At 34.4% G+C, this 24,849-nt stretch overlaps 1 protein-coding gene across 2 annotated transcripts in view; it reads right to left on the reverse strand.

The window, feature by feature from the left end:
- Positions 1 to 24,849, reverse strand: part of GFRAL (GDNF family receptor alpha like) — a 64,235-nt gene that overhangs the window by 32,887 nt on the left and 6,499 nt on the right. For both annotated transcript variants that reach the window (XM_088795645.1, XM_088795646.1), the window contains 5 exons: positions 24,090 to 24,242; positions 12,137 to 12,544; positions 7,146 to 7,202; positions 5,970 to 6,300; positions 647 to 897 (listed from right to left, as the gene is read on the reverse strand). In XM_088795645.1, the coding sequence (XP_088651771.1) occupies positions 647 to 897; positions 5,970 to 6,300; positions 7,146 to 7,202; positions 12,137 to 12,544; positions 24,090 to 24,242 (1,200 nt within the window). The remainder of the gene's footprint in view (positions 1 to 646; positions 898 to 5,969; positions 6,301 to 7,145; positions 7,203 to 12,136; positions 12,545 to 24,089; positions 24,243 to 24,849) is intronic.

The raw sequence follows: 24,849 nt of genomic DNA on the forward strand, positions 1-24,849 counted from the left end.
GTCCAATGAGAGATTAGCAAATGTGACAGAAGCAGACACTTGATAAGTACTTGCACATTGGGGCTTTGCTACAAGTGCTGCCTTCACTATATAAGAGTCTCAGGGTCTACTGCTAAAGAGGTCACATGGCAGAGAACCACGCATTCCAGCCAACAGTGCTTGCTAAACACTATCTTGGACTGTCCAGACTCCGATAAGGCACTAAATGACTGTAGCCACATGAGTGACCCTAGAACAGACAATCAGAAGAACCACTCACTGAGCCAATCCCAGTGTGCAGAATTATGAGCAAATAAGTGGTCATTTCAAGTTCGTAAGTTTTGGGGTGGCTTGTTACTTACAATAGATACCTGATACATTCAGTTATCTGAAAGGATAAATCTTTTATGCTGTTGATATTGAAATCAATAGATAATAAAGTGGAAATATTGGTCATATAAATGAAAAACTGTACCACTTGCAGATAAATGAGTAAAATACCAAATGCACAAAACATAATCAGAAAATAAATTTTAAAATGGAATAGCAAACATAAAGTTGTATTTGTGAACAAATTTTCTGCGCTGGATTACTACTTTGTGCTATATAGACAAAAAACTAGAAATACACACACACACATATAATTTACTAAATATTCATAACTTACTGAAGCATGATCTTCTATGAAGCATATGCTGGAAGATCTTGCACAAAGACTCTTCACTTTGTCTAATGGTCCTACAAGTACACTGCACTTGAAGGACGGTCCCGAGAGTACCAATGTAAGCTGCTTTGCAGTCATCACTTCCTGAGCAAGTGAGGTCCTGCTTGCTTAATGTACCGATGCAAGTCTCATCTTCCTGGCACTTTCTAGTCACACGCTGCCAGCATTTTGACTGAAATGTTCTATAGCGCCTCCTAGAAAGAGTCAAGAAACAGAATTAGTCTCTGAATAATTATTTCACATTAGCATGTGGTACTTCCTCACCTAATGAAAGACAAATAGAACAAAATGTCTCCTAGATGCCAGTACATAGCTGAACACTGTTTGGACAATCAAATATTTCAGTAAAGGTGTGTGGAAGAAAAAGTAAAGAAACTATGAATTACTTTCAACTTGTGATGAAAAAGAGAGGCTAAGTTTATGATTCCCTGGATGAATTTTCCTTCACTACTAATTTTGTTTCAATGGCTGATGATTTGCAGCATGAACTACTTGGGAGATTTATTAGCAGTATTTTTTGAAGCAGAAAGTGGTTTTGTGACTAGCATTTGGCTATTATCTCACATCAAGTGATTTCAGATAAGGCTCTTTACATTTCAAGCCAGTTTTCCTGCAAGGTGGGAGGTACTGTACTCTTTCTCAACATTTCTAAGCAGACTAATTAGAATTTTAAAAATGCTTTGAGCTTCTCTGGCAGCAGGAGTTCCTTTAAACCAAAACACTCTGAGTTAATTTAATGACTGAGATAATCCATTAGAACCACATCCATTCATAACTTTTCTGACCATATATTTGGTTCTTGCTGTACTAGTTGAATAAAAGTCGCAATGATATATAATAATTTTATTTTTGAAACTTTCACAGTAGGAGCCAAGAATATTAATCTTCCTACTTAATATTTATCACTTAAAATTACTTTTTACCTTTCCTTGACTAAGACACTATCAAACATTGGTGAAAACCCTCTGAATACATGACACTTGTTATAAGCTTATTTGTTCACATGGTGCTACTCTTCTTAAATCCACAAACCACATTATTTTCAATAATCTCATATTTTAAGTCATCTTAAAGGAATCAGCTTTTTTAATACATCGGCAAAAATTAATTAATATTTAAAGAAATAAAACTTTTTTTAGCATAAAATTCTGAGGCCAAAAGACTAGATGTGTTCCTTTAACACAACTAAGGGTTATATACAGATGTTATCTAAATGTAAGTATTGTCAGCATTGATTGTCATTTATGAGTGGACAATAAATTTGTACTTAGTTGCCATTTTTTAAAAAATATGTGTTTTACTAATTTAAGTTGCATGCTTTATCTACTTATGGAAGTTATTCTTTCTGAAAATTTGTTGTTAAATTTTGCAAAAATAATTAAGTAATGGATATTTAATTAAATACTAAAAATCATAAAAGTATTTTGGTATACTAGTTACTTAAATCATTTGAAGGAAATTTTTAAATATGGCAAAAAATTCACATATTTTAAAAAAATTGTTTTTCACTATCCTTATTTTCTTGTTATTGTACAGTGTTCTACTTTGGCTTAGTGTTCAAATAATTAAGTATTTTAAAGTAATTATTAAAATGGAGTTGATTATATGTTTTTATTTTTGCTATTGATTTTGGTTACATTGCAAAATATAAGAGAATGTGGTCTGTTTAACTTCTGTATTACATTTGTCATTGTGACCTAATATATAGTCAACTTTTATAAATGACCCGAGGCACTTAAAATAAATGTGTATATTGTGGAGTTCTACATTTAAAATAATTAGAATTTTTTCTAAGCAAATACTTCTGTTCACTACTTTCTCGAGTTCATACATATAAAATGATAATGCATTATAATTTTCTGTAAATTCCTAAACATTTATAATTGGCAAAACATAATCTCACCCCCAGTGTATGTCTGTATTGTACAAAATTAATTGAAAAATAGTCTATTGCCTTCATTGCCCTTTTCCAATAAATAAAGGAGTTTCAAAACCTATCATGAACTGAAGAATCTGAAACAAGACAGAAGTTATATTTTCAAACCCAAGTGCTCTCCTTTGCCCCATGTACAGGTTCATTGGCAAAAAAGGTAAGTGATAAAGGGCTTAACATCCTCACAGAAGAAGTGATTTTTCTTTTGGAGATTTATTTTCCATCTGAATGACATTAGCAATAATTTAATATAAATGTTGAAAAATCTCTCTAAGGCAAAATATGCTTGAGAAAATGACAAGATTTGTCTTTTTACCTTGACTACTAATATTGTGTTGTATTTCCATAAGTTTTGTGAAGTATTCATCAAAGGATTATTTGCATGTGGTTAAAATAAATTAAAGACACACAGTCCTTACTCTCTAAACTAATCTATGAAAGACAGAAATTACATAAAAGGAGACATGTATAAGTACATTAATAAATTATAAAAATTAAGTAAGTGTAAGATATTCAAAAGTGAAGGAAAATGAGATGACAATTTTTGAGTGTCTATTGTGTCCCAAACTCTGCACCAAGACCTTTGGAGAGGTGGTTAAACCCAGGAGTCCTTGTGGAAGAAAACTACCAACAATATACTAGTCAATCTGAGAAAGTATTGATGCCGATGTGAGTTTATTTCAAGAGTGTGTGCTTCTGAACCCATCATGGGGTTTCTCAAAGACTATAACAGCAAATTCCATCACTTGCCATTAAAATATTTAATTTGATAGGGAAGCTTAGATATATAATGCTTTGAAGGTCGAATGCAAATAATTCTAGGATAATGAGGTGGCACATCTAGGACCCTTGCACTGGAATCAGGTAAGGCTGCAAATCCATGCAGACATCTGTTATTCTTACAGAGATTGATTTAAAAAAAAAAAAAAAGGTGTCCCCTGGCTGGTTAAAATGTTGTTAGGTTTCATTGTCAGTGTAGCTAGATGATAGATAATTGATAGGTAGATAAAGGGCAATATTCTATTTATGATGTGTAAAAATGGGTACTCAAACATTTTTATCATATTTCACTCATTATAGGTGATACCATTATTTTATAACAACTAAGACTACTTGTTGGCAAATAAATTATTGTTATAATTTAATGAATGATTTAATTTAGCTTAAGACTCATCCCAAAATTGTTAGGGATATTAAAATGTGTGAAAATTTGCAACTTAGAATCAATAAAATATAATATTTTATTAAAAAGAATTTGGGGGATATAAATAAACTTGGAAAATCTAAATTACATTATAAAATATTTTATTATTTTTATTATTAACTCAAAAGAATTAATTAATAAACCTTAAGATGACTGATAAGCATGTACATGACAGGATTCTAAAATAAAATGTTATTAAGAACTTTGCCGTTTTGTATAAGTTGAAGCAAAATATGTCAATGCCCTAGCACTCTGCTTAGATCTTTATCCTTTATTTTCTAGAATGTGTGTTATAGGGAAACACTGTCTCTTTTTGACAAATATTTACGAGATCTGGAGCTACTTTTTCAAGTTACAATGACAGAGTAAAGAAGTGAAGATAGCTGACAGTGAAAAGGCCAAAAAAAGCAGTTCACCAAGAACCAACCCCTTCAGGAAGTTATTGTTAAATCTTTTAGTTCATGTGCCAGTGGTTGAAGCAAGGTGACAAATATGACAGATATTGCTCTGAGCTATCACACCCTGAGCTACTCTTCCACACTAAATGTTTGTTCTTTAAGTGGATTTGCTATATATAGAGTTTTATTCATTTAAATAAAATGAAAACAGTCCCTGACAGAAGGCACCAGGCAAACAAATTAATACGAAGAATTACTCAAAAAAAGAAGCAAAAGAAGAATTAAAAAATGATATGACTTAATATCAGTTGTTAAATCAAGCTCCTTCAACATGTAACATTGATGTTACAAATAGTTTTGACTCATCAAATTTATTCAGTATGCTCATTCTTTCCTCCCTCTTCCTATTCTTGTCCAAAGAACACATTTAACTATGGATTTCCTCCCACATAAAGATAAATTAATCGTAAATATACAGGGAAATGTGTTAATGAAGACCAAAGCAAGGAAAAGAAAAAGCCACAATATTGGAATAAATTTATAGTTCCCAAGAGTAATTACCTAAAAAAGTACAGTTTAGTCTCAACTAGCAGCCAGAGTGGAAGTTTTAACGAGTGAGCCAGATCATTCATTCTTCTTCTCAAAATCCTCCAGCACTTCTCCATTTGACTTGGAGTGAAAACCGAAGTCCTCAGTGTCCCTCAAGGCTCTGTGTGACCTAGGTCTGCCTACACCCCATCCGATTCAATCTTTAACCTCTTCTATTGCTCACCCCCTTACTGCTTTTTTAACATGCCACACACCTTTGTTTTCCTCAGCACTGGCTGTTCAAGATCTCTTTTTTGGATATTTAGTGAGAAAGGCTCATTTCCCCACTTCCTCAAGTCTGGTAAAATGCTTTCTACCAAGACCACCTCATTTAAGTTGTGACTCTTTCTTTCCATTCACAAAGCCTCTTATTCTTTTTTGATGCTGCTGTTGTTGTTAATCTCCAGAGCACTCGTTAATTTATAATATAAGATACCTTTTCTTCTTATATATTGTCTCTCCCCCCACACAGTAGAATATAAGCTCCACAGGGAGCTTATATTTTTGTCTCTTGTACACTGAGGCCTAAAGTAGTAGTAGTGATTCATAAAAATATTTTTGAATAAACAAATAAATGACTAACGTACTTCCCCTTAGAATCAAGGGTATAAGGTTGGGAAGAAGAGAATGGGTACATTTCTGAAGTCACAGCATAAGTGTGTGCTAGGGTTACCCAAACCGTACTCAAGCTCACGTCTCCTTCCTGATATTCAGTCTAAGACAGAAAGGATTTATTTTGAAGTTTGAAGAGTCATCTTGTCATAATTCTGTGATGTTTAACAGCCCTATATGATCACACCAAAAAGCAAATTAAAAAAACTGACATACAAGCTAGGTCTACTAACCAAATTTATTATTCATTCATCTAATTTGAATATATAATTTTAATAATGCTATCTCATGGCAATCAAATCCCGACATACTGTTTCCTTGTTTAATTCCAAAACATGTTCTGCATTTGAATTTCAAAAAAGATACTACATATGTACCACAGATTCAAAAATATGAATTTTCTGGCTTTGTTTACATCACGTTGGAGAATGGTGGGAATTCTAGCTAATGTAATGAGATCAAGTGTTAGGACTGGACTGGAACAAATAAGGTACCAAAATAAGAAAGTAAGGTATGTGTGTTTTTACTCACCTGCATAATTCATCATTTCGGCAGCTGTGAATTACATTGAGGCAAGTAGGGGGTGGAACTATGTTCACTGCACATGGCTTGCTGTGAAGAGCTTCTTTGGACTGCTGACAAGGTAGATCAGATGGAGCACAGTCACAAAAAGCCAACATCTGGGCAATGTTAAAAGGCATATTTTGATAGAGGAACCGTATGGCTGCTTGGCAGTGTTTCACATCACACAGATTTCCATTTGCTGAGCAAGCTTTAAGGTAAGGGGCCAACTGTGCATTACAGACCACATCCCCTACACACGTCTCTGCCACTTCCAAACAAGACCGGATCCCTTTCATTTCTGAAAGCAATGACATGCCCAGGTTGTGAAAATGTAAACAGAAAGTTGTACTTACAGAATATGCAAAACACTGTGAGAAGGCTATGAGCAAAATACAAAGTGTAGCAATGTGCTATTTTGGGCAAACATGACTTCCTGTTGTTTTTTTTGTTTTTGTTTTTTTGAGTTAATATGAATTTACTGAGACCTGAGTAGTAAGCTATTTGAATCACCTTTCATCTCTACTGGATAAGTATTGTGATCCAGAAGTTATGGGAAGTGTGTAGGGCCAAAACTTAGCTGAAGGAAAAATCCTTGAGTCCAAGTTTTTCAAATATAAACAATAAATCTTCAGAAATTGCATCTGAGTCATGTAGCTTATGATGAATTAATTGGCTTAAGTCAAAATGATTCTTATTCTGTTGCTTTTTTAATTTGAGGGGAAAATCTTGGATAAAGTCTCTACATAGTTATTCTAATATATAAAGATGTTGACATTCTAGAAAACACAGGTATATGTGAATGCCACCCGGCCCCAAACATATACACAAAAATAGTTGGCCTCATATGATTTAATTTATGTGATCAAAATATCCAGGAAATTTAACCAAGATGTAGTCTTTGGTTTTAATTATAAAGTGTCCTCAGCATAACCATAAATAGATGACAGATAGGCAAAGCAGTTGCTTTGGTACATTAGTGGAAAAAATGCAACGATTTTGTTGAATTTTGTGATATTAGCACTATTAAACAGCCACACAATTTATTTTGCACTAACATACTTTTAAGAAGCCTAGCAATTACATTTTAAATTATACTGTCCAGTGTTTACAATGCAGATCAAAATTACAATTTATAAACATTACCATAATAGGGAAGAGTAGTTAGATTCCACTTGAATTTATTATCCTCTTTCATGTTATCTAGAAGGAACACAAAGAGACTATTTCATTAGTAAATTGTTTTCTCAATTTAATAGGAGAATTTGGGCTACATTTATAAATGAGTTATTAAGCAAAAATACCTACAAGCTCATGTAACACTTATTTAACCCTTGACACTCAAAATTAGTGAGGTACAGATGAAGAAAAATAAATCCCAGAAATATCATTCAAGTGAGTTAGACATCCCTGCTCTGAGGATTCAGTTACTTGAAGGTTTAAACAAATGCTAACAACTAGCCCATGTTCACTGAAGTCAACAAAAAATATGTCTGGGGAGGAAAAAACACACAGAAGGAATAGTGCCTGATCAAAAAATAAATAAATAAAATAAATAAATAAAATAAAACTCTTCCTAGTAGGGTCGTAATTAGATTGAAATGTAATGTGAAGACCATTTCCATCTCTGATTATCTTAGCCTCCCAGAGTTCTCAGGAATTAAAATTATAGAATTAAAGAATCATATTGATGGAAGTGAACTCTGTGGCCATGTAATTCTAAAATATTTCATTCAAAAAGCATTGGTTGGGTCTGTACCAGGTGCCATACTGGACACAAATCTTCAGTCCTTATCATCAAGCATCTATAGCCTGGCAGGCAGTATAGACAGATAAGCAAAAAATAAAAATAAAATATAAGGAGCACTAATAGACATTTGCATAAAGTGATAGGGGAATAGTGTGATCAGATTTTTGTTTTAAAATAAAAATTCAATTTTCGTCATTGGCTATTAAGATATTGACTTCTGTTACGGCATACATGTCTCTTTATAATTCCATTTGTCCCTACTTGAGCTGTCTGTCCAAATTCAATGTCAGTCCATCCACTGCATAAATGATGGAATAATCACAAGAAAAATTAGATTTACCTCCAGATGTATCACAGCCTTTCCAGACTTCTGGCATTATTCCAAACTAGTCTCACTCTTCCTGGTTTTTTGTTTTTCTACTGATTAAGTCTCAGCTCAAGAATCACTGTCTCTTCTTAGAGTTCACTCTCCTGTGTCTCGGAGGAAGCACGGAATGTTCATTCTTCTCTGCTACTATCCCATATTGAATGAAATCCCAATAAGCAAATCTTGGAGAGTCATATAGCTTTTGTAACAGATACAAAGTCTAGGCTAGGACTTCTAATAGAGATTAATATCTATTTGGGAAATGATTAGTATGCTGTGCAACTCACTGAAACATATTCAGGAAACTATCATTGAGACATTAAAAAAAAAACCACTGAATTTACTTATTGTTATGGACTAAATGTATCTGTAGAAAATTCATATGTTGAAGCCCTAACTTCCAGTGTGGCTGAATTTGGAGATGGTGTCTCTAAGGAAGTAACTGACGTTAAATGAGGTCATAACAGTGAGACTGTGATTTTATAGGATTAGTGTCCTAATAAGAAGAGACAGCAGAGACCTGTCACTTTCCCTCCACGCACACTCACTATAGAAAAGTCACGTGCGGATATAGCAAGAAGCCAGGAAGTCTACAAGTCAGGAAGAGAGCTCTCACTAGAAACTGACCTTGATGGATATTGATCTTGAACTATCAGCCACCAGCCTGTGGTATTTTGTTATGGCAGCCCAAGCACACCAATACACTCATTATACGTGCAATTATTACAAACACAACAAAAGTTATTTTAACATGAGAAAATAAATTATATCTTACATGTATACTATTTTATATGCTATGAATAATGTATTATAATAAATTCCCTGCACATTGAATTCTAATTTTATATGGTACATACATATGTGCATACATGGTTTTCCCAGAGGATATTTTAAACATTAGCTTAATTGCCGAAGAAGAGCTAAGGGCAATATGTCATGGGAATAAATGGAAGCATGCAACAATCAGACTTACATCTGAATTATAAGATCATATACATAAAAAATACATACTGTTCCCTCTTACTGATCCACTAATATCAAAGTATATCAAGAACTTGATATCTTCTCACTCTACTACCACTCTGGTCCAAGATACCATGCATTTCTCTGTTGAACTCATCTAGTCCCATGATCTTATTGATCATCTATAAGTAAATGACACACTCCTCCCCAATTTGTATCTACTGCACAGATCTCACTTCTTCTATATTTCATACACAGAATTTAGACATCAATTCCACATATAAAACCGCCTACTATATATGTTCACTTGGACTTCTAATAAGGATTTCAAACTCAACACATCCAAACCTGACTCTTGACCACTACTCCATTCACCACCAAAGCCTCCTTCTTCCTGTTTTTCCCATATTAGTTAATAAAAATAATAGCAGCCACATCCCTCTAATTACTAAAGACAAAAACCTTGGAGTCAACTTGATTCTTTTTTTTTTTTTTTTGCCTTGCATTCCCATGTGATCTTCTAATATCAAAAAATTAAGCATAGAATTACCATGTGACCCAGCAATCCCTCTTCCAGGTATCTACCCAAAAAATCTGAAAACATTTATCCATAAAGACATATGCGCTCCAATGTTCACTGCAGCTTTGTTTACAGTGGCCAAGACATGGAAACAACCAAAGTGTCCTTCGATAGATGAATGGATAAAGAAGTTGTGGTATATATACACAATGGAATACTATTCTTCCATAAGAAAAGATGAAATAGTACCATTTGCGACAACATAGATGGAGCTTGAGATTATAATGCTAAGCGAAATAAGTCAGATAGAAAAAGTAGAGAACCATATGATTTCAATGATATGTGGTATATAAAACTGAAAACAACAAAAGAACGAGACAAACAAATGAATAAACAAAAACTCATAGATACAGACAATAGTTTAGTGGTTACCAGAGTGTGAGGGGGGAAGGGAGTGGTAGATGAGGGTAAAGGGGATCAAATGTATAGTGATGGAAGGAAAATGACTCTGGGTGGTGAACACACAATGTGATATATGGATGATGTATTATAGAATTGTACACCTGAAATCTATGTAACTTTACTAACAATTGTCACCCCAATAAACTCCAATTAAAAAAAAAAAAAATATATATATATATATATATATATATATATATATATATATCCAGAATCTGACAACTCCCCACACTGGTCCACCAACCATTATCGTTTTGTTGCACCATGATAAAAATTCCTAACTGGTCGTCACACGTGGACCTTTTCTTTTGTTCACTCAGTTGTCAACACATAAATGAGACTTATCCTGTTAAAGATATAAATCAAACCATGACACTCTCCTGGCCAAAATCCTTCAATGGTTTCCTATATCAGTCAGAGTACAGCCAACAGTTTTGAAATGAATTACAAAGCCTTTCATCATCTCACCCCGTTTTATACCAGACACCTCTCGCCCTTGCTCTCTGAACTATAGATTGTGTACTCTTTGCTTTTCCTCAAACCTCCAGCTATATTTTCAGCTCAGAAACTTTAACTACTCTGTTTCCCCGAAAATAAGACCTATCCAGACAATCAGCTCTAATGCGTCTTTTGGAGCAAAATTTAATATAAGACCCGGTCTTATAGTAAAATAAGACCGGGTCTTATATTAATTTTTGTAAAATAAAACCGGGTCTTAATATAATATAATATAATATAATATAATATAATATAATATAATATAATATAATATAATATGAGGTCTAATATCAATTTTTGCTCCAAAGACACATTAGAGATAATTGTCTGGCTAGGTCTTATTTTCAGGGAAACACGGTAGCTGTATCTTCTGCCTTATGAGTGCTCTTTCCCCAGATATGACTAACTCCCTTGCCACTTTCAATCTTTATTCAGCCATTAATTTCTTCAGAGCAACTTTCTGGCCATCCTACTAAAATTACAAACCACCCACTCAGACCTCTTTTTTTCCTCTACCTGTATTATTATTCTCATTAGCATTTATACTGTTTTAAAAATAGATCTCAAAATCATTTATTCTATTAATTATCTGTTTGTCGCCATACTGGATTCCATGTCTCACTACTGAGATCCCCTCTTTGGTGATCCTGGTAATAATTTCCCCAGCTGCTGGGCGTGTTTTGGATGTTGGATCACATTGTTTCTTTTCCTGGCATTGCCCTCATCCAAAGAAAGTCAACCAACACCAAAGATTACAGACTTCTCCAGACGATAGCTCATATCTAAGGACTAGTCCATTTAAGGGTTTCAAGGATCAGCTCCCTTGCTTCAATGGGTGTGATATCTCTGAGAAGCCATTCCAGGTCCAATCTTCTTGTAGAATCAACTAAAATCCACAGTTTGCTTTGGCAATTGTATTGCACTTCAACTTCTCACTCCACCTCATCCTGTTTTCCTCACTTTCTTCTAGTTGTTGTTCCTGAGACCTCAGCTCAATACATTTTCTGTGTGCCAACCTCTGTCTCAGAGTCTGTTTCTAGGGAAATCGACTCAAGATACTACTCAATTTAGAATGTAAGCTCCTAGAGAGCATTGCCTTTTGTTTCTTTTGTTTACTGCTTTAACCCCACATCTTAGAACATGGCCTAGGCCATGGTAGGCACTCAAAAGAAATATCTATTAAATATATAAAAAATCATCACTTACCACTTTTATCTATTTCTTTAATTTTTTAAATCCCCGAAAAAAATAATAAGCTCCTTTAATGAAGGACAGGGATTTTTTATTGCTTTATTTTCAATTCTGCTGCACAGAACCTAGTGCATTGTAAATGTCTCATAAGTATTAGTTCAATGAATGAATGAATGAATACAATTAATATTATGATAAAACTTTTTAGCATCTACTTCTTTCTTCATAGTCCCTTTGGGACATAATCATAGTATTAATTTTTTTTAAAATTTTCATTTCCTAGGAGAAACACAGGCAGAAATGACACAGCTGGAATTAGAAATTGAATATTCTTTATAACTCATATTTGTGATTATACTTAATGTTTCTAAATTCTTTTGAATACCAACCAGAAACAGTGTCCTGGTTGAATCCATCTTCGTACTCCTCACTGAAGGCTGGAACTTCATTCATTTGAGCATCCTGCATACAATTGTCTTCAAACAAACTTTTAATTTCAATGCACTCTACTTTTGAAGGGTCATTGCACTGACAATTCCACAAGGTTGTTTCTTTCAGACTTTCTCTTAATGCTACACACAGGTGGCCTCCATCGAGAGTCTTGCATGGTTCTGATTCCCTCCCACAGGTTTTCTTAAAATTCTCATACAACAGAGTGCAATGTTCAGATTCCTGGCAGATACGTGCTGCTATGACACAGTCACTCTTTTTTTCAGCCATTAGTGACACATCTTTCTGATGGAGCCATTGTGTGATATTTGATTGTGAAGCCAAATATGAGGATAGTGCTGATTTCTCTATAAATACAGTAAAAGAGGTGAATAAAAATTAATTCATTTACTTGTGGCCTTTCAAAATGTTTTCTAAAAAGGATATAGACATAACTTTTATAGATATTACAATAACTATTGCCTTTCAAAAACAATTAACAATTATTTCCAGAGTGCTATGACAAATAATCTTGAAATATTAAAAACTGAGATATAAAACATTGGTTATTTATAGTTTGTGTAACCAGATAATGGTAATGCTCAATTTTTTAAATGACATTTTTCTTTATCATTTACTTTGTCTTTTCATTACATTTTACCAATGACTGATAGAAATCATATGCAACTTAAAGTACTTATAAGATGATCCTTTATTTCTCTGACATAAGTTTTATGAATTTCCATTGTCTCCTAGAAATGCACCTATACTAAAATGTTTCTCAAAATTTTTTCATTATTTCCCCCCTTAACAAGCTTTTTTAGACAGTTTTATTTCTAATTTCTCTACCTCCTCATGAAATTTTAATTTCACAGACATACTATCTGTTTGGAAACTACATGTATATTTGTGATTTATACGTAAGAAAGAGTAAAAACATTTTTTTCCCCACCCCAAGTACCAATTTTCATCCCTTGGTGGTTATATTGCCCTCACTGAAAATGACTGTTTTACTACATAGTTTCAATAAGCCCATAATTGTATAAACTTTATAGAAAGAACATAAGAAAAACTACTTCAATGTAAGACTGCAAATAAGCTTCACATAGCCTTTCAGAAGTACTCGTATACCATCTACTTCTAAAGTCTTAGCTTCCTGAGACACTTCAAGCAGATCTCCACAATGAAAACTTCCTTGACCATTCTTCCCTCAGCCAGTTATATACATACATATATATACATATATATACATATATACATACATATATATACGTGTATATATATTTATGTATATATGTATATATGTATGTGTGTATATATATGTATATATATGTATATATATGTGTATGTATATATATATATATATATATATATATATATATATATCCCCCAACCCCGTTGGAATATCCTGCTGTTAAAAAAAATAGTTGTTTTATTAAATGATTTTTCATTTTACAAATGCCTCATAGTCATGAAAGATAAAGACATTATCATCAATTGAGTGATATGAAAATTTTTCCTTAAAAATGGCCAGAGCATCCTTATAGTACTGTTCAGAGTACAACCTCTATAGTCATGTTTTGAAGCATATACTACTACAGCATTTTGCACATTTCTCAAATAACAGCTCACAATGGATTGTTATAATTATATAAACCAGGCTCCCCTACTAGAACAAAGACCCTCCCTTTTATCCCTTATAATGAGCATATCTAGGCATGCATAAGATATATGTGAATGAATGTTGTCCTCATATAATTAGTTCTCTTATATTGGTAATTATGTGCCTTAAAATAATCTTTAAACCCCTCCAAAAATTGATCTATTTCATTACTCATATAAATAAATAAAATAAGCTAGACTAAATGAAACAATCTGGCTTAATGTCAATTTTACATTACTGTGTTTTAGTTCATCAAGAGCAGGGACTGTCTTATCCATCTTTACATGATTTAGATGCTCAGGTATATATTTAATGAATTAAAAACACATTATCTATTTATTGATCATGTACTAAATGTCAGGCCCTAGGTGTTTTAGCATATGAGAGAGAGAGAGAGAGAGAGAGATTCCAAAGCTGATTTGTTCAAGAAGTTTACAATATATCAATGGAGAATAGAATAGTGTATGCCTATATATGTTGGGGAATGTTTTGGAAATGTAAAGGAGACAGATCATGTCTTGTTGGAGTGCTACTTAAATGTTTGTGCAGGATACTGCAGTTAACATGGGATGAATGCTAAGATTTCCATTATGATTTCCTTGTTTACTCTATGATGAATTATAAGCAATCAGCTGAATGTTCTTTGTAAACATATCAACAGGTCAGGCTCACCATCAACTGCATTTGTGAGATGGCTTAGGTCTTCTCCTCTAGGTTTGCCCATATGAAACTCTTCCTCACTATAAGGTTTTCAATATTCCTGGCTTACCAGTATCACCACATAGTAGCACTTAATAACTATCTATTATGAAAAATAAATGGTTTAAATATGTGAACTGATTTCAGTTTGACTGCTTTAAATTTATATGTAACTGTTGACTGATATATGATAAAAATTGCCATGGAGTTATAAATTAAGTTGTTTTACCTCGAAACAAAATTCAAAAATATTTTTAGCATTTCAACATACTTTCATTTCAGCCTAATTAACTCTAAAACTAGTAAACACCTATTAATTAGAAAAGTGGGAGAAGCTCATCAAAATGGCGGCGTGAGGTGAGCCTCTGTTAAACTCCCCTGGAATTTACAACTAATCGAACAACAATAACTCCACAAAGGCCTCCCTGCACAGCAGACAGGCAAGACGAAGAGGCCCACTATTGAATTCACCTAAAGGTGGGCGAATCGCGTGAGTGGGGGGAAGAGGGAAGGGAGAAGTGCGGAGACAGAGCCACACGGGCGCAGGATGCAGACCTAGCTCAGTGCTCCGAGCTCGCTGCTTCCCGGAACTACCGCAGCTGCGAGTGAGGGAAGAACTCGGACTGCTAGGGCTCCGCTTATGGCCCACAGGGCTGAGGGGGCAGCATATAACACGGCTGAACCCAACGCTCATGGCAGAGACCTAGGAGAAAGGACTGAGGGATGAAGGCTGAAAACGGTGGTTTAAGCCCTCACTGCCGAGCAGAGAACGGAAGCCTTAGGCACTGAGACTAGCCACCCTCTACCTACCCTCCCAGAGCTCTCCCTGCCCCCACCTGCCTGGTCCTAGAAGCGGAACAGTAGCAGTGTCAGATCAAAAGAACAGAATATTTGATGTTCTGAGAACTGTGGACCACAGACACAAATTTGCAGCCCAACTAGTTCCAGCAAAGGGGAGGGAGCTGTGGAAGCAGGACCGGCTGTGGTGGTGGATGCCGCCATTGCTGTGGTCCACCTCTCACAACTCACCCCGCCCCTGGCCCCACCTATCCGGGCGGATCCCTGCAGGAGTAAACAGAACTGCTGAAACATATGGGCTCTGAATCTGGTGCAGGAAGAGCTTTGGAACTTCAAAAGCTCTCTGTATACCCACAGAGACACTGTGCCCTGTGACCCAGGCGAACTATTAATAGAGGAGACTACTGTTTCCCAGGGAATCCCCCCATTGTGTGAGAAGCTGGAATAGTGCAGAGAAAACATAGCACTACTGTGTGAGAGAGAAAAAAAAGGCTACAGTAGGAGAGAAAATAAAACATTCTATCGACAAATACTGGAAAACAATAGAAAAACCTCTTCCTATCAACCTGTTGTAGAAGCCACTCCTGTAGATGTCTAGGAAGAGAAATAATAAATCAGTAATTGCCATGAATAACCAAGGCAACAAGACAGCTCAGAAAGAAAGTGAAAAATCTCCAGAAAAGGAACTTAAAAATATGGAAATATGTGACTTAAATGACAGAGAATTCAAGATTGTAGTTCTCAAAAAACTCAACGAGATGCAAGAAAACACAGAAAGGCAGTTTAATGAATTCAGAAACACAATCAAAGAACAACATGAGCATTTTGCGAAAGAGATTGAAATTTTAAAAAAGAACCAAGTAGAATTTCTGGAGATTAAGAATGCAATAGAAGAAATTAAGAATGCAATAACCAGCTTAGGTAGTAGAGTTGACCAGATGGAGGAAAGAATCAGTGACATCGAAGATAGAAACCTGGAATCATACAGATGGAAGAAGAAAGAGACTTGAGACTTAAAAGAAATGAAAGAACTCTACAAGAACTTTCTGACTCCATCAGAAAGAGCAATATAAGAATAATGGGCATATCAGAAGGAGAAGAAAGAGAGAAGAGAACAGAGAATATATTCAAACAAATTGTTGATGAGAACTTCCCAAACTTGTGGACAGAACTGGATCCTCGAATCCAAGAAGCAAATAGAACACCTAATTACCTCAATCCCAACAGGCCTTCTCCAAGGCACATTGTATTGAAGCTGTCTAAAATCAATGACAAAGAAAGAATCCTCAAGGCAGACAGGGAAAAGAAGACAGTAACCTACGAAGGAAAGCCCATTAGATTATCATCAGATTTTTCAGCAGAAACTCTACAAGCCAGGAGGGAGTGGAACCAAATATTCAAAGTATTGAAAGAGAGAAATTATGAGCCAAGAATAATATATCCAGCAAAGATATCCTTTAGATATGAAGGAGGACTAAAGACCTTTCCAGACATACAGAAGCTGAGGGAATTTTCTAATACACGACCTGCACTACAAGAAATACTAAAGGAGGCTATTCAACCACCATCAACAGGGACAATTTGTGGGAACCAAAATATAAAAAGGGGGAGAATAAAGGCCTGAACCAGAATATGGGAATGGAGAAAGTAAGTATGTTGAAGAAAATGGAATACACTAAATATCAAACTTTCTTTTAAGGATAACCACTCAAAAAAAATCCAGAACTGAAATACATACTGTAATAAAAGAAGAAACAGAGGGAAACATCATAGAATACCACCACACAGAAATAATAGACAGCAGCAAAAAGGCAAAGAAACAATGGAGACACAGTCTTTCTAGAAAACTAAAGATAGAATGACAGGAAATCCTCACATATCAATAATCACCCTAAATGTAAATGAACTGAACTCACCAATAAAAAGGCACAGAGTAGCAAATTGGATCAAAAAACTAAATCCAACCATATGCTGTCTCCAAGAGACACATCTCAGCTACAAGGACAAGCATAGACTCAAAGTGAAAGGGTGGAAATTGACACTCCAAGCAAATGGTACCCAGAGAAAATCAGGTGTAGCCATAATGATATCAGATGAAACAGACATCAGGGTGAAAAAGATAACAAGAAACAAAGATGGACATTTCATAATGGTGAAGGGGACTGTACAACAAGAAGACATAACAGTCATCAATATTTATGCCCCCAATCAGGGAGCACCGAAATATACCAAGCACCTACTAACAGAACTAAAGGGAGAAATTGACCAAAACACAATTGTACTAGGGGACTTAAATACATCACTGACAGCTATAGATAGATCATCCAAACAGAAAATAAATAACAAAATAGCAGCCCTAAATGACACATTAGATGAAATGGACATAATTGACATATATAGAGCACTTCATCCTAAAACATGAGACTATACATTCTTTTCTAGTGTACACGGAACATTCTCAAGGATAGACCATATATTGGGACATAAAGTGAGCCTCAGCAAATTTAAGAAGATTGAAATCATACCAAGCATATTCTCTGATCACAAGGCTTTGAAATTGGATATCAACTGCAAAAAGAAAGCGGGGAAAAACACAAGTACATGGAGATTAAACAACATACTTTTAAAGAACGACTCGGTCAAAGAAGAAATTAGAGGAGAGATCAAAAGATACACAGAAACAAATGACAATGAAAATACATCCTACCAAAATTTTTGGGATGCAGCGAAAGCAGTTTTAAGAGGGAAATTTATATCATTACAGGCCTATCTCAAGAAACAAGAAAAATCCCAAATAAATAACCTCATGTTACCCCGGAAAGAACTAGAAAAAGAAGAACAAGTGAAACCCAAGGTCAGCAGAAGAAAGGAAATAACAAAAACCAGAGCAGAACTAAATGAAATAAAGAACAAAAAGACAATAGAAATAATTAATGTGACGAAGAGCTGGTTCTTTGAAAAGATTAACAACATTGACAAACCCTTGGCTAGACTCACTAAGATAAAAAGAGAGAAGACACTAATTAACAAAATCAGAAATGAAAAAGGGGAAGTTGTCACGGACACCACAGAAGTACAAAGGATCATCCAAGAATACTATGAAGGACTATATGCTACCAAATTCAATAACCTAGAAGAAATGGACAAGTTCTTAGAAACATATAGCCTTCCAAGGCTGAACCGTGAAGACCTGGGAAATCTAAACAGACCGATCACCAGTAACGAAATTGTATCAGTCATCCAAAACCTTCCCAACAGCAAAAGTCAGGGACCAGATGGCTTCACTAGTGAATTCTACCAAACCTTCAAAGAGGATCTAATACCAATCCTGCTCAAACTCTTCCAAAATATTGAAGAAGCAACAGTACTCCCTAACTCATTTTATGAGGCCAACATTACCCTAATACCAAAACCTGGTAAGGACAGAACAAACAAAGAAAACTACAGACCAATATCTCTGATGAATACAGATGCAAAAATCCTAAAGAACATTCTAGCAAATCGAATGCAACAATGCATTAAAAAGATTATTCATCACAACCAAGTGGGGTTCATCCCCGGGGCACAAGGATGGTTCAACATCCGCAAATCCATCAATGTGATACATCACATAAACAAAAATAAAGGACAAAAATCATATGATTATATCAATTGATGCAGAAAAAGCATTTGACAAGATACAACATCCATTTATGATTAAAACACTTAATAAAATAGGTATAGAAGGAAAATACCTTAACATAATGAAGGCCATATATAACAAGCCCTCAGCTAATCTCATAATTAATGATGAAAAACTGAAGCCCTTTGCTCTACGTTCAGGAACACGACAGGGCTGTCTCCTACCACCTCTGCTTTTCAACATAGTGTTGGAAGTCCTTGCCAATCAGGCAAGAGAAAGAAATAAAAGGCATTCAAATTGGAAATGAAGAAGTTAAATTATCACTCTTTGCAGATGACATGATGCTATATATAGAAAACCCTAAAGACTCCAACAAAAAGCTATTAGAAACAATCAACATATACAGTAAAGTTGCTGGCTACAAATTCAACGTACAGAAGTCCATTGCATTCCTATATACTAACAATGAAATCTCAGAAAAAGAAATACGAAAAACAATTCCTTTTGCAATTGCAGCAAAAAGAATAAAATACCTAGGAATAAACTTTACCAAGGATGTGAAGGACCTATATGCTGAAAACTATAAGACATTTTTGAAAGAAATAGAAGAAGACACAAAGAAATGGAAAGACATTCCATGCTCATGGATTAGAAGAATCAACATAGTTAAGTTGGCCATATTACCAAAGCAATATACAGATTTAATGCAATCCCCATCAAAATCCCAATGGCATTTTTTAAAGAAATAGAACAAAAAAATCATCACATTTGTTTGGAACTACAAAAGACCCCGAATAGCCAAAGCCATCTTAAGAAAAAAGAACAATACTGGAGGTATCACACTCCCTGACTTTAGCTTGTACTACAGGGTTACAATAACCAAAACAGCATGATAATGGCAGAAAAACAGACACATAGACCAATGGAATAAAATTGAGAACCCAGAAATAAAACCACATAAATAGGGACAGACAATTTTTGACAAAGAAGCTAAAAACATACAATGGAGGAAAGACAGCCTCTTCAATAAATGGTGTTGGGAGAATTGGATAGCCACGTGCAAAAGAATGAAACTGGACTGCTATCTGTCACCATGTACTAAAATTAATTCAAAATGGATCAAAGACTTAAGCATAAGACCTGACACAATAAACTGCATAGAAGAAAACATAGGTACTAAATTTGTGGACCTTGGGTTCAAAGAGCATTTTATGAATTTGTCTCCAAAGGCAATGGAAGTAAAAGCTAAAATAAACGAATGGGACTATATGAAACTTAAAAGCTTCTGCACAGCAAAAGAAACCATTGACAACATAAGGAGACAACCAACTGAATGGGAGAAGATTTTTCCAAACAGTGCCTCCGATAAGGGGCTAATATCCAAAACATACAAGCAACTCATGAAACTCAACAACAAAAAAACAAACAACCCAATTGAAAAATGGGCAGAAGACCTGAAGAGACATTTCTCCAAAGAGGACATACAAACGGCAAATAGACATATGAAAAAATGCTCAACATCACTAATCATCAGATAAATGCAAAGAAAACCACAATGAGATATCACCTCACCTCAGTCAGAATGGCTATCATCAACAAGACAAACAGTAACAAGCGTTGGAGAGGCTGTGGAGTAAAAGGAACCCTCATACACTGTTGGTGGGAATGCAAACTGGTGCTGCCGCTATGGACGGCAGTGTGGAGGTTCCTCAAAAAATTACGAATAGAATTACCATATGACCCAGCAATCCCTCTCTTGGCTATCTACCCCAAAAATCTGAAAACATTTATACATAAAGACACATGTGCTCCAATGTTCATTGCAGCTTTGTTTACAGTGGCCAAGACATGGAAACAACCAAAATTTCCTTCGATAGATGAATGGATAAAGAAGTTGTGGTATATATACACAATGGAATACTATTCGGCGGTAAGAAAAGATGATATAGGAACATTTGTGACAACATGGATGGATCTTGAGAGTACAATACTAAGCGAAATAAGTCAGACAGAAAAAGCAGAGGACCATATGATTTCACTGATATGTGGTATATAAACCAAAAACAGCAAAAGAACAAGACAAACAAATGAGAAACAAAAACTCATAGACACAGACAATAGTTTAGTGGTTACCAGAGGGTAAAGGGGGTGGGGGCTGGGAGATGAGGGTAAGGGGAATCAAATATTTGGTGATGGAAGGAGAACTGACTCTGGGTGGTGAACACACAATGGGATTTATAGATAATGTAATACTGAATTGTACACCTGAAAACTATGTAATTTTACTAACAATTGTCACCCCAATAAATTAAAAAAAAAAAAAAAAGGAAAAGAAAAAAAATTATAAAACAAAACAAAACAAAAAAAAGAAAGAAAAGTAATGTAATTTCTGACTCTATCTTACTGGATTTCTACTCCACATTTGTAATTGTTGATTATTTTCTCTGTCCTCTTTCATTAGCTTCAAAAATTCTGCTTCCTATAGTTTCTTTATCTGTTATTAATACCTTTTTGTCTCTTTTCAACTAGATCTCAAATGTTGTTTTCAAAATCCTTGTATTCTCACTTTATATCCTTTCCTGGCCAATCCTATGTTCCTTCATGTTTTTATTTACTTCTTATGAAATTTTGACTCCAAAATCTCTGTCTATTTTAGATTATTCCTCTCTATACAAGATACAGATTTCAAATTGTGTTAGATGAGGAATTTCTTCATTTTTTTCAAGCTATTTTTTTATTGTGTGAAGCTTAAAACAAAGTGCTGACATTTCTAATATGAATGTTCCAAAGTGTGATCCAGATGCAATGTCTCCAAAATATAACTCATCATTTTTGTCCCCAATCCTGTACTTTATTCTTTCTTTCCTGCCTTAGTGTACAGTAATATCTTTGTCCTAAGTCAGCTATTAAAGTTATTTAAAAGACAATTTGGGAATATTAGGAGTAACTTAGCAGAGAGATAGAAACTAAAACAGTAAAATGGAAACCCTAAAAATAAACATTTCATACCCCTCATATCCAATAGTCACCATTTTCTATTGATTATAACTCATAAATATATCTTAAAGATGTCTTCTCCTTAGAGTCCTCAGCCCCAGTGTGTTAGTTGAGGTATGTATCACCTCTCTCCTAAATTATTTGGATGACCTTTTAACTGATGCTCCTAACATTCATTTTTCCCTCCCCTCCATTCCATTTTGTACACTATTACCAGTGATAACTCTTGAAACGTTGATTCTGCATTCTCTGCTTAAAATGTATTACTAGTTCCTCATAACAAGGGTTTAAAGTCTAATCTCTTTAGAAAGATATACAAGTTAAGCTTTCCTCCTTTATATAAACATCTGATTTCTTTCCAGCACCATCTCCTAATACTCCTTCATTCTACAATCCAGCTTAACAAAGAATGTGTTGCTCCCCAAATGTGTTCTGCTTCATTCTTTTTCCTCTGTTTAGAACAGCCATTTTATTTTGTCTCCCTAATGAACCCAATCCACCTGAAAAGGCCCAAGTCTGCCATTTCTTCTGTGAAGTCTTCTAAGTCCCCATTATTTCCTCTACTACACTACAAGTTATACAAAAGTATGGTCCAGAAAAGAAAAATATAATGATAAACTGAACTTCATTAAAGTTAAAAAAACAGACAAACAAACAAAAACCTTCAGTATTTGAAAAACAGTCTTAAGGAAATAAAACACATAGACTGGGAAATATTGTTTACAAAGCACATATTCTAATAAACTCTAGTAAATATAGAGAAACAACTCTAAAAACTCAATAAAAAAGCCAATACTCAATTTAAAAATGGGCAAACTTTTGAAGAGACACTTTACCAAATAATATATGCAGTTGGCACATAAGCACAAGAAAATAGGCTCAACATTATTATTTAAGTGCAAATTAAAACCACAGTGTGATACCACTAAATATGTACTAGAATGCAAAAAAAAAAAAAAAAAAAAAGTGCTGCTGAAAATGTGGAGCAACTGAAAGAAAATAAAGTATGAAAACTTTTTATGAAGGTAAACATACACTATATCTTATGACCCAACAATTTCTTACCCAAGAGAAATAAAAACTTATATTTGTACAATTGTTGTGTGTAAATATTTATGGCAGGTATATGTGTAATCTCTAAAATCCTAGAAACAATGCAGATGATTTTCAATTGTGAATGGATAATAACCAATCGGGGGTATAACCATACAATGGAATACAACTCCTCAAAAAAGAGAACAAACTTAGACAAGAAACAATGATGAATCTCAAATGCATTGTGTTAAATAAAAGAAAATCAGGCTCATGTTAAAAGAGCCTGATTTCTTTTTCGTTAATAAAAGAAAAAGGCTACATGTTATAATTTTATGTATATGAAATTCTGGAAAAAGGCAAGATTATAGAACAGAAAATTGTTTAATGTTGGACAACCGGACCATTCAAGACCGACAAGAGGAAAACCTACCATATCTCTTCCAAAGTGAGAGAAGGTTGATTGTGAAAGATGAGGTGAGAACTTTATGACATGAGGTGAATTCCCAAGTTTACCACTTTTCACAGAGAGTACACAGGGAAGTTGAGAATCTGGAAATTGATCACTTTAGAACTATGTGATCCCACATATCCCTTGGAAAAATCTGTATGTATCCTCAAGGACACAGGCAGACTAGTTTGATTATCACTACTCCAATGTTAGCCTGGCACCTTGAGGAGGCAGTAAATAAATGCCTACTAAGTGATTAAATGCTCCTATTCAAAGGTAAGTATAATTTTAGATAAGTGGTTATATTTGGGTCTTTCTTTGGGATACCCTGAGTTCTTTAACAACCGAAACAATACCTTATTTTTCTTCTATCATTTAGGTCCTGTGCAAAGCTATAAATGAGCCCCACAAATATATGGACTAAAACTGTAATTCTAATGAATTATAACTGAACGAACCTTAAAATTGTAGTTAACATTTACAGAAATACGTTATGCACTTACTGAGATGTGCAACTCACAGAACCTTAAATTGAATGAAGAATTAATCAAATTACAAAAACATGTGAATGAAATTACATAGATGTGATTCATTTTAAAATTGTCCTTTTCTTTTTCGTGACTTTCAATATTTCATATAAAAATGTATTACCTGATTCATTGATGCATTGTTTTCCAAGCAATTTGTTAACAGTACCATACAGGTCATCAGTGCAGAGACAATCTTTAAATTGGAAATTGCTTTCCACTAAGGACTGGATGCTCAGGTTACAGCCTGATAAATCCTTCATCTTGCAGGAGTCACCTGGATTTCACAGTCAAACATAAAACACTCCAGATATTAACTTGAATATACACCCAGCATACCCAAAATGCTTTTAACATATTAATCTGAGTAATTCATTATTATAGTAAGATTCTCTGGGGTTGCCATAGGATGCAAAAAGAAATCTATTTTTATTGTCGTTTCCTCCCAATATTCATTTCCTAAAGTAGATTAAAATTTTCCAGTTTTTAAAATAGCTTTGTCCCTACATAGAATGCCAATTTTTGCTCTTCAGTAATGATCAAGGCTGCCTTTATATGAGATGAACAGAATGCTCTGCAAACTTTAATATTTTGTCAATTTAGCTATTTTAGTAACTGTTTTGTCTTAATCTGCTATTTTATTTTACATGTCATTCTAAGATTATAACAAGAGATGTGCAGGTGGCTCTAAAATTATCATGGGAAATGAAATGGTCTTGACACTCAGAAAGCACTCAATAAATAGTATTAAATAGTAAGTCTTTTGTAATTATCAATAATTCACTTTCTGCTTTAATTCATAAAGCCATATTCATCTATCTGACAATTTTCTTTTTTTCCATTTTTTTCCTGAATAAAACTACTTGAGATCATTTCATTTGTGT

The sequence above is a fragment of the Rhinolophus sinicus genome, chromosome 2 (genome assembly GCF_057876585.1).
Source record: "Rhinolophus sinicus isolate RSI-liver-muscle chromosome 2, RSI-T2T, whole genome shotgun sequence".
NCBI lineage: Eukaryota > Metazoa > Chordata > Mammalia > Chiroptera > Rhinolophidae > Rhinolophus > Rhinolophus sinicus.